The sequence below is a fragment of the Piliocolobus tephrosceles genome, chromosome 9 (assembly GCF_002776525.5).
Source record: "Piliocolobus tephrosceles isolate RC106 chromosome 9, ASM277652v3, whole genome shotgun sequence".
Classification (NCBI taxonomy): domain Eukaryota; kingdom Metazoa; phylum Chordata; class Mammalia; order Primates; family Cercopithecidae; genus Piliocolobus; species Piliocolobus tephrosceles.
In genome coordinates this window covers 36,873,509-36,884,620 of record NC_045442.1, presented here as the reverse complement: position 1 = coordinate 36,884,620, position 11,112 = coordinate 36,873,509, and the positions used below count along the sequence as shown (strand labels likewise).

At 45.9% G+C, this 11,112-nt stretch overlaps 1 protein-coding gene across 16 annotated transcripts in view; it reads left to right on the top strand.

The window, feature by feature from the left end:
• The first annotated feature begins 2,043 nt into the window (after nt 1–2,043).
• The window catches only part of LCOR (ligand dependent nuclear receptor corepressor), a 162,163-nt gene continuing 153,094 nt past the window's right edge, over nt 2,044–11,112 (top strand). For 2 of the 16 annotated variants that reach the window (XM_023206288.3, XM_023206297.3), the window contains exons 1-2: nt 2,106–2,241; nt 3,259–3,332. Coding sequence is in view for 4 of the 16 variants with exons in the window: in XM_023206284.2 (XP_023062052.1) it covers nt 2,895–2,971; nt 3,259–3,332 (151 nt within the window). In the remaining 12 variants the exon portion in view is untranslated. Of the gene's footprint in view, nt 2,242–2,667; nt 2,976–3,258; nt 3,333–3,628; nt 3,694–11,112 lie in introns of those variants that run through there. The other 14 variants (XM_023206289.2, XM_023206290.2, XM_023206286.2 and 11 more) reach the window with 13 other exon arrangements.

Sequence of the window (11,112 nt, the reverse complement as noted above, 5' to 3'; positions counted from 1 at the left end):
GAAGCCTCTAGGATTGTCTGAATCCATACGTCTGAGACTAAGAGATTATGTCGAGGAATTATTACCCTTGGCTTGATTGTTTTTTAAACAAATTAACGTGGCGGTGGTTGGAAAATACATTTTTGCTCATCTTAGAGTTACACGTTGTTCATTTATTTGAAACTGAAACGTACTTCCTCCAAACACCCTAGAAACTTGGTTAAAGGCTGCAAAAGACTCAAACCCACCACCTAGCGGCGAAGACAGGAAGTTTCAGGTGATACAAGATGTCCTGCCATCACACCTGAAGGATGGTTGTCCATAGCCATTTTTAAAAATCTAGTATTAGTTCTCTTCCCTCAACACTCAGAACAGTATTATGTACCCGGAAACTCAATACTTCCTGGCGTCTTCATTTGACAGTACTCTTAAGCCAACGAAATACTGTGGGCGTTTGAGAATTTTAGAAAGCTCAATGTTTTAAGATTGGCGGGGTGGGGTGGCAGTAGGGGGAGGGGAAGGTGCCTTCCTACCCTCGCATTTGCATCTCAAGCCACCCGTACCCGAGGCCCACCCAGTCCATCTGTTTATTGGTAGATACGCCATTCCGCCAGTGGCTGGTGCGGAGAACTACCTTTGATAAGACCTAAATCAATACACCAATGGGATCCCTGATGTCAAGTATTTAACGACTTTGCTTTACCTACTACAGTAATTAAAATTAAGTCTTCAAACTTAAATTTAAATTTCTTTTTTTTTTTTTTTTTTTGAGACGGAGTCTCGCTCTGTCGCCCAGGCTGGAGTGCAGTGGCCGGATCTCAGCTCACTGCAAGCTCCGCCTCCAGGGTTTACGCCATTCTCCTGCCTCAGCCTCCCGAGTAGCTGGGACTACAGGCGCCCGCCACCTCGCCTGGCTAGTTTTTTGTATTTTTAGTAGAGACGGGGTTTCACCGTGTTAGCCAGGATGGTCTCGATCTCCTGACCTCGTGATCCGCCCGTCTCGGCCTCCCTAAGTGCTGGGATTACAGGCTTGAGCCACCGCGCCCGGCTAAATTTAAATTTCTAAAAGCAGTAATGCACTGTCTTTAATCTTAAACACCAAAGGTGGTAGAAAGAGGCCAAAATCCTAGGGTACTAGGCCTACTGGTATAGGGCGATCTCTTCTGCTTTTTTCTTTCCACCCCATTTCTTTGCCCTTTCTCCTTTCGTTCCCCATCTTCCCTTTCTCTTCAAAGCAACAGTCACAAAATTAAGACGAGCATTATGTTTAAATGAAACAGGTAGTGCTCTGTGCAGCGTGATTCAATTATTTCAAGAGGCTTGCTCATCGAAAATATTTGTCTCCAAGCCCTTTCCTGAAATCTCAAATTAAAGCAATTCCAATACTCCGCTTTAAGTATTCCTAGTTAAGTCTATTTTTGGAAATATTAAATATTCTCACTTTAGCACAATGTTCCGAAATTCCCTGAGCAGCTCGCCTATGATCAGTCTTGCTAGTAGAAATTTTTTTTTTTAATTTAAAACGCTTGATTTCCACTTTTTACTAGGTTTCCCAATGTTAGCGAAGTCTCCCAATGACTTGATAACATGTTTCCATTTCACCTTCGAAAATCTTAAGACTTCAGTGCATCCACGGGCATCCGGGCATTTATTCTTATTTCTGCTTCTTAAACAGGCTCTGGGGAGGAGCAGTTTCGACCGAGAAGTTCATAGCAGCAGTTATTACGGAACTTGCAACAGTTGGTGCCGGGCGATAGGCAGGTTGGAAGTGATAAATGCGGCTGGTGTAAAAAACAAAAAGCCCAGGGGAGGGCGGGGGCAGCCGTGGCCTTGGGGGACAGTGCGAGGGCGGCGAGGGGCCGGCGGGGCTGAGCTCCGGCTGTGGGAAGGCGCCGTTCCGCGAGGCCAGAGGCAGCGGCAGCCGCGGAGAAGGACGGCGGGATCGCAGCCCAGCGGGCGGCGAGCGGCTGGCGGCGCGCCGGCGAGAGGGCCCAGGCCGCCCCCGGGCCACGCCGGGGCCACGGTGAGGTGAGGCCGGCCCTGCCCCTGCACCGCCCCCGGCGGGAGGCGCGACGCCCGGGCCGCGGGTGCGTGCGCGGCCCCGGGCGACGCGGCTGGGCGTGCGCGGGGCCGCGGCGGAGGCTGGGCCGGGCGGGCGGCAGAAGATGGCGAGGGTGTGTAGGCGGCAGCAATGCTCCGTTGAGAAACGCGGCTTTCGGCAAGAACTGGATTCGTGGCGCCACAAGCTCATTCACTGTGTAGGTGAGACCCTCCGCCGACCGCCGCCGCCCCTCCGGCCGCTCCGCCGCCGGCCGCCCCGGACCAGGGAGGGAGCTGGGGAAGTGGCAATTGCTGCTCCGGCCCGCCCGCCCTCTTTGGCTCGAGCGTTCCCCCCTCCCCCACCCCCCGGAGTGCGAGCGCGCGCGACCTCCAGGCGGGCTCCCCGGTTCGGCCGAGCGCGCGCCGGCCCCTCCCCTCCGCGCGCCTCCCTGGGGCTGGCTCTCGGCGGGAGCGCGTGTTCCTCCCCCTCCCGCTCTCCATCCCCGCCCGCTGGCTCCCCTCCGTCCCTGCTCCCGCCCCTGCTCCCGCTCTTGCTCCCGCTTCGGGCCCGGCGCCCTGGCGCCGCCGCCGGCTTATTGTGGCGACTCGCCCCGCGGCATTGCACTGTACTGGGAGTGGCGGGAGGGGCGCGGGCGTGCTCGGCCCCCACCCGCGCTCCAGCCGCAGCCGTCCTCCTCCCGCGCCACCCCTCCCCCACGCGCGGGGCGCGCCCCCAGTCCTGCGTGCACGCGCGGCGGGCGGCAGGCGGGCGCCCGGCGCTCGGGCGTGTGCGAAGCGTGAGGTGGAGATGGGGGCGGAGGGAGCTGGAGCTGTCACAGTCCCTGGGTGCTCCTGACCGAGCCAAGTGGGGTGTCATGGCCGCGGGGGGCAGTGGCTGCACTTCCTCAGCGGGCGGCGGCGGCCGGGGAGTTAATCCTCGACGCACGGGTCGGTGTGTGCGTATTTGTGTTCGGTGTCGTGCCGCGGGGAGGAGGGGGTGGGACCGGGTCCGACCGAGGAGCCTCTGCGGGGGTCGCTCTCGTCCCTTACGGGGATTGGCCGGAGCCGCAGCCTCGCCCGAATGCCCCGTCCGCCCCCTGCCTCCTAGACCTTGGGCCGCCCTCGGGTGGCTTTTTCCCTGCGGGCCGGAGGGAGCGCGGACGGGGGCGCCCCGGGAGGGGCCGGGCGGCCGAGCTGCGCCTCTCACACTATGTGTTTTGTCTGTTTTTCTCTCCCAAGGTCCCGTTTCCCTCTGTGCGGCGGCCGGCGGGACCATAAGGGCTTAACTCATATATTTAACCCCCCTCCAAAAAGTAAGTGGCCCGTGTGGTGTCTCCGCTCCGCCCGCCGCCCCCTAGCCCCAGTTCATCCTTGTGTCTGACTCTCCTGTCCTCCAGCATTGTTACTTCCCCGTCTTTGCTTCGGTGCTGCTGGTGTGTGGGGAGATGCCCTCTCGTCGTCCGCTGTCCCCCACGCCCAGCCCTCGGGGAGGCCCAGAATTCCAGCCCCGTCTTCCCCAGGGGAATATTCTTGGGAACCAGGTCTTCCTGGCAGAATGTAGGAGAATCTTTCCGTTCGCTTGGGCCCCTCATCCCCTCCTTCCCGACAGGGTTTCGTTGGAAGGAATTATGCAAATCCTGCTTTCTGGTGTCCATTCAGCGGCAATTTCATGCGGTGAGAAGTTCTCTTTGTTGTGCGAGGGGGAGAACAGACACTGATTTAATAGACATATCTGTTGGGGGGAAGGGTGGAGGGGGTGTGGAGAGGCTCAGTTTGGAAGAATTACAGCACTTGGTTAGCTCAATGTCTTTGTGTTTGAGCCTTCTGGCTTGACAGGAGGGTCTGCCCTTTACAATGTCCCACAAGGGGTGTTTTCGATAATAGATTGAAAAGCAAAACTGAAACTTTAAACAAGTGAAAAATCAGGTAACCTTTACTTAAAGAATATACGCCTTCCCATTTCTACAGGGTTTCATTACGAAAATATATAGCGTGAGTTTCGTTAAGGATTTAGACTGTAGCACCAAAATTAATATAGGCAACAATGCTTTAAGGTATGTGATACCACTTTGGTTGTCCAAAGGTTAAAAGTGCATTTTCAAACATATGCTTGTGCAAATAATAAAGGCATGAGTCATCTTTTTGGTATAATTCATCTCATGAATATATTTTAAAATTCCCCTTCTGCCAATCCAAGACCAGTGCTGCCCTCCAGGAAACAGCTTTTTGGCTCTCAGTTATCCTGTACTCTGCTCTATCTCTACTTGTTTTATTCTTTCAAACCTATTATACATTTACTAAAATGTTACGTCGGTTTAAGTACTTTTTGAATTACTTGTTATTTCGGACTATCATAGAAGAGAGCATATAGCAGGTTTTGAGAAGCATGAAATTGCGTTTTCAGAATTGTGGGTTAGTATCAAATGCTGAAATTGTTTTGAATAATTTTTAGTTCTTGTATGTTTCACATTTGTTAGTGATTGTTTTTTCCAGCAGGGCTTTTTAGTCTTTGAAAGATTTTTAAATTTATAATGTAGTCCTGTCCTGTAGATTTTCTAAGTTCCATGTTGCTTTAGTTTAGATTATTTTAATTAGTGTGTCTTATTCTAATTCTCTGCTTTTAATCCTGGCCTCCTGCCTCAGGACCCCATTTTATCAGTCATTGCTAGTTAGTGGTTAGTTACGGCTGCTTGACAAGGTGTGTTTTTGTTGTTGTTGTTCTTTTTTGTTTGTTTGTTTGTTTGGGACTGAGTTTTGCTCTGTTGCCCTGGCTGGAGTGCAGTGGCGCCATCTCGGCACACTGCAACCTCCGCCTCCCAGGTTCAAGGGGTTCTTCTACCTAAGCCTCCAGAGTAGCTGGGACTACAGGCGTGCGCCATCACGCCCAGCTAATTTTTAGTAGAGACGGGGTTTCACCATATTGGCCAGGCTGGTCTCGAACTCCTGACCTCCTGATCTGCTCGCCTCGGCTTCCCAAAGTGCTGAGATTACAGGCGTGAGCCACCGTGCCCGGCCGTGTTTTTGGTTCTTAAAATTATGACTGACAAATTATTTCTGTAAATATCTCAATGGAATATCAAAATTTTGATTCACTTTTTGAAGGCAGATTTTAATCTGGTGATCAGATTTCTTTAAGCATACTTTTAAGTCCAAATTTCCACTTTAAAGGTAGTAAAGTTCAGAAGATTACAGAGTCCAGAGTGCAGAGCAATATTTTAATCTGAGCAGTAACATATATTCATAGTCTCCCAACTAAAATCAGTGGGGCCTCATATTTTCTCTTTTATTATATGTAATTTTGTTCTTTAAGAGGAGAGTTCTAAGTAAATTAATTGTAGTGTTAAGAACTTTCTGTATTTAAAAGGACTGGCAGTGATGCTTACACAATTTAAAAGGTAACTTGTTTACTTCCCGATGTAATAATTCCTCTTTTAGTGGGATTGGTTCTAAACAGTTAACATATTTGATTCTCTAGACTGATGAATGCTTTAGGATTTGGTTTCTGAAAAGTATTTAATTTACAGCACTTTGGATTAAAAATTCTCAGTCATTTCTAAAATCGAATTCTCCCTTCTATTAATACTTTTTTGGAGGGTGTAGGGGCAGGTGGTGGTGGTGAAGTTGGTGATTAAATGATTAGGTTCGGTTGAATTGGAGTTAGTCCTGGGTTCAGACGGTGATTATGATCAAGATGGCGATTTGGTTGCCAGGTGATTATTAAGGAGTCCTCTGAGACTAGGATGATCAGTTTAGATTCCAGGAAGATCTAGGCTCTCTCTGCGCCTGATGTGATGTAACCTTTTGCTTCGCTGCCCCTTGCCCTTGCCGTATTTTCAAGAAGCTCTTGCTAATGTGGGGAAAGTTGTGGTGATTTCAGCTTAGCTGTAGCTTGGCTAAAAATAGGACAGCAGATGAGTCTCTTTGACTTTCAGAAAGTTATTTCAGATTGCCCTAATTTCCTCAAACGTTCTTGTAGCTGGAGCAATTCTAGGAAGTATTTGAATAATGCCATTTTTTAGCCTTATGGAACTATACAGGGGGGCCTGGAATTTCTTACATAGTGAGAATTGGTTATTTGATGCCACTTTTATTTTTATTTGAAATTTTTTTAGAGACACAGTTTGGCTATGTTGTCCAGGCTGGTCTCAAACTCCTCCTGTCTCAGCCTCCCAAAGTCGCTTGCCTGATAGAACTTGCTACTTCGGAGTACCTGCCTAATCACTTAACTGTTTGTATCGATGCTGTTTTTAGGATGAAGGGCAGTTAGGTGTTTACTTCATTTAAATAAGTATCTGTCTTTTATCAGGCATTGTGGGCAAACAAAGTTACTGGGAAAGCTGCCTCAACCTTAAGGAACTTTTAAACCTTAGAGAAAGTGTAATGTAATCAGTTATTGTACAAGGCATAGTGTGTCATATGATGGTGCAAGCAAATGCTAGTGGTGTTTAGAAGTGAAATAAATCTCTCCTGAGATGATGGAAGATTTCTTGAAGGTGATAGATTTTTGCTTCATTCTGATGAATGTGGAAAAGACATTCCATTCATGAGAAATGGCATGAGCAAAAGCGGAGAAGGACAGTAATGACTTGTCAGTTTAAACGGCAGTTCATGATTAGTGTAAGGGATATACACGATAGGTTTGCAAAGGTAGGTTGTAGGATTTTCTAATGCATGTTAGAAAGTGGAGACTTTTTGTTAGGCAACTTGCAGTTTGCAACATGTTTTTTTCCTTAGCCCAGGGGAGGAATGTTTCCTTCAGTTAAGGATATCATTGTGGAACTCTAAAAAAATGACACAGAATCCTTTTTTTTTTTTTTTTTTTGAGACGGAGTCTTGCTCTGTCGCCCAGACTAGAGTGCAGTGGTGGCACGATCTCAGCTCACTGCAACCTCCGCCTCCCGGGTTCACGCCATTCTCCTGCCTCAGCCTCCCGAGTAGCTGGGACTACAGGTGCCCGCAACCATGTCTGGCTAATTTTTTATCTTTTTAGCAGAGACTGGGTTTCACCAGTTAGCCAGGACAGTCTCGATCTCCTGACCTCGTGATCTGCCTGCCTTGGCCTCCCAAAGTGCCGGGATTGCAGGCATGAGCCACTGCACCCAGCCTTTTTTTTTTTTGAGACGGAGTTTCACTCTATGCCCAGGCTGGAGTGCAGTGGTGCGATCTCGGCTCACTGCAACCTCCACCTCCCAGGTTTAAGAAATTCTCTAGGCCGGGCGCGGTGGCTCAAGCCTGTAATCCCAGCACTTGGGGAGGCCGAGACGGGCGGATCACGAGGTCAGGAGATCGAGACCATCCTGGCTAACACGGTGAAACCCCGTCTCTACTAAAAAATACAAAAAACTAGCCAGGTGAGGTGGCGGGCGCCTGTAGTCCCAGCTACTCAGGAGGCTGAGGCAGGAGAATGGTGTAAACCCGGGAGGCAGAGCTTGCAGTGAGCTGAGATCCGGCCACTGCACTCCAGCCTGGGCCACAGAGCAAGACTCCGTCTCAAAAAAAAAAAAAAAAAAAAAAAAGAAATTCTCTGCCTCAGCTTCCCAAATAGCTGGGATTACAGGCGCGTGCCACCACGCCCAACTATTTTTTTTTTGTATTTTTAGTAGAGACGAGGTTTCAGCATCTTGGCCAGGCTGGTCTTGAACTCCTGACCTCGGGATCCACCCACCTCAGCCTCCCAAAGTGCTGGGATTACAGGCTTGAGCTACTGCGCCCGGCCGACATATTCTTTTTTAAACCGCCTTTACAGGGACAATATTATCATCCACAAAAGTATTATCTTCTAAGCAAGCTCATTTGGAGGTTATGCTTTCCATTGCTATTACAAACCTATTTTTGGAATACCTTTAGGATTGACAGATTTTCATCCTTGGAAGTTGGAGTTGGTATTTGGAAAGAGTCAAAAAGTATTTGCTGTGAAATGTGGCAATTAAAGGTATATATTAAATAATGGGATTGGCTTTCTTCCCTGGCTTGCAGACTAGCTCAGAAAGCTCAGTAGAGGGGCTTGATTTGTTTCGATGTGCCTCTGAACCTCTCTCTTGATTCATATTTCCTTTAAGTGTGTCCATCTGTTGTGTGGAATCTCAAGTTTGTGATATTGGATAGATGCAAATAAGCAAAGCTGTTAACTTTTCATAGTTTCAAGTGAAAAACTTAACATCACTACTGTATAAATTATCTTCTAGTCTGTGTTTATTTTTAAATTCCTTTTACTATTCCATACATTTGCACATTGCTCTGGGGATAAAAATCCAATGTAAACCATTAGCTCATTTTATTGACCATTCTTGTATTCAGCAAGTATCCCAAGTACAGGGGTCCATACCTTGAATGTTTTTTCATTTTTAAGTGAGATATAATTCATATACCATAACAACTTAATGGGTTTTAGTTAATTCAAATACAAGGTTGTACATGTATCATCACTGTCTAATTCCAGAACATTTTATTTTTATTTTTTTCAGCAGTGGGATCTTGCCATGTTGCCCAGGCTGGTCTTGAACTCCAGGGCTCAATTGATCCTCCTGCCTCAGTCTCCCAAAGTCCTGGGATTACAGGTGTGCACCACCACACCCACCCTCAGAACATTCTTATTTCCTAAAAAAGAAACCCCACATCCATAGGCAGTTCCACATTCCATTCCTCCTGTGATCCAGCTCTTGGCAGCTACTATAATCTGCTTTCTGTTTTGTGGATTTGTCTATTCTGGACATTGCATGTAATTGGAGTCATACAATATATGACTTTTTGTGTCTGGCTTCTTTCACCTAGCATAATGTTTTTAAGATTCATTCATGTTGTAGTATTATCAGCACTTTGTTTCTTTTATGGCTAAATAACACTGCGTTGTATGGACATACCACATTTTATTTATCCGTTAATCAGTTGATGGACAGTTGGGTTGTTTCCACTTGGGGCTATTATGAATGACGCTTCTATGAATATTTGTCTACAAGTTTTTGTGTGGACATTTGTTTTTAGTTTTCTTGAGTATGTACCTAGGATGGAATTACTGGGTCATGTGGTAACTTTGTTTTAATTTTGTGGAAACTGCCAAATTGTTTCCTAAAGTGGCTGCAGAATTTTACATTCCCACCCGTACTGTATGAGAGTTCCATTTATCCACATCCACTCTAACATTTGTTATTGTCTGTTTTGATTATATAATAGCTATTTTAGTAGGTATGAAGTCCTATTTCAAAAAACCAACAAATAAATACAAAAAAAAAAGGCAAGTTATATTTCATTGTGGTTTTGATTTGCATTTTTCTAGCAATGTTAAACATCTTTTCATGTGCTTCTTGGCAATTTGCATACCTTTGGAGATAATATTTATTCAGATCCCTTGCCCATTTTTAAAATTGGGTTATTATTTATTGTTGAATTGTAAGAGTTATGTATATATTCTGGATATACTTATCAGTGTATGCTTTGCAAATATTTTTTGTCATTATACTCCCCATTTAAGAACAAGTACAGATCAACACATGACCAAATACACTGTAACAAAAGCTAAACTGCAGGATACCGTACGAAGAGAATAATGAGCATGGTAGTGGAATGAAATAGAATTCTCAAGAAAAGCTTTCTTTCTTTTTTTTTTTTTGAAATGAAGTCTCACTCTGTCGCCCAGGCCAGAGTGCAATGGTGTAATCTCGGCTTAACTCGCTGCAAACTCCACTTCCCGGGTTCAAGCGCTTCTCCTGCTTCAGCTTCCCAAGTAGCTAGGTTTACAGGCACACACCAACATGCCCGGCTAATTTTCGGATTTTTAGTAGAGACGGAGTTTCACCGCATTGGTCAGGCTGGTCTCAAATTCCTGACCTCAGGTGATCTGCCTGCCTCGGCCTCTCAAAGGGCTGGGATTACAGGCATGAGCCACTGCTCCCAGACAAGAAAAGCTTTCTTAAACATCCTTTCTATGAGTTATTAAAATTGTTAGTTATTTGATGGGGTTATGTAATGGCACAGATTTACCTTGCTATGCAGATCTAAATTTCTGCTTCTTTATGGTGAGGGTTCAAATACCAAGTTCAGATAATGTGGTATACCATATTATTTAAATCTATTTTATGCCTCAATTTTGGATAGTGAATGACAAGTTTGGATAGAGAAGGATAGCTTTGCTGAATATTGCCCAATCACAAATGTTTTGAATGAGTCTATTCCATTTCTGAGTTTACATAGTGACAATTTGGGTAGTGAGAGGAATCTCGCTAGCAATATTTTTGAAATTTAAGATTACATTTTTTGTTTGCATTTTATAAAACTCAGACATCTGACAAGTTATACAATTTATGGCAAACGTTTTGGTTTTTTCTTTCTTTTTTGTTTTTTTTGAGACGAAGTCTCGCTCTGTCGTCCAGGCTGGATTGCAGTGGCATGATCACGGCTTATTGCAACCTCTGTCTTCCAGGTTCAAGTGATTCTCCTGCCTCAGCCTCCCTAGTAGTTGGTATTACAGGCAGGCATCACCATACCCAGCTTTTTTGTAGTTTTAGTAAAGACAGGGTTTCACCCTTTTGGCCAGGCTGGTCTCAAACTCCTGAGCTTCCGTCTGCCTTGGCCTCCTGAAGTGCTGGGATTACATGTGTGAGCTGCCGCCACCCCCCCCCCCCCCCCCCATATGCTTTGTTTTCTCCTGCTAAGTTAGATATACCGTTTCTAAAGTGTTTGAATTTTGTTGACTCTTGGTTTCTCTGATTTTTGAATTGGTTAGCTTTGGTCTGTTAGAAAGTGTCAGGTATAATGATGTCTTAAGAATGAAACTATCTTATGGGGTAGGTGGCAGAATTAGATTGAGAATCTTTTGCTTAATGGATTGTGAGGGGCAAGTTAGGAAAGCTGTGTAGTAATGATTGGCATCTTCTAATGATTTTTGGTCTTTTTTTTCCTCCTTTGTTTCATGTTTTAATTTACTTTTTATTAAAGAGAGTTGTAGATTCTTTTAGCATATCACAATCATTTTTCTGAATTCATTATTGTGCAAGCCAGTGAATTTTACATTGTAAAACTAGTATTTGTTGTGTCTTTACTACAATGAAGTTCTTATAATTGAGGGTAATAGAAGGATCCTGTCATGTGTAATGTGTA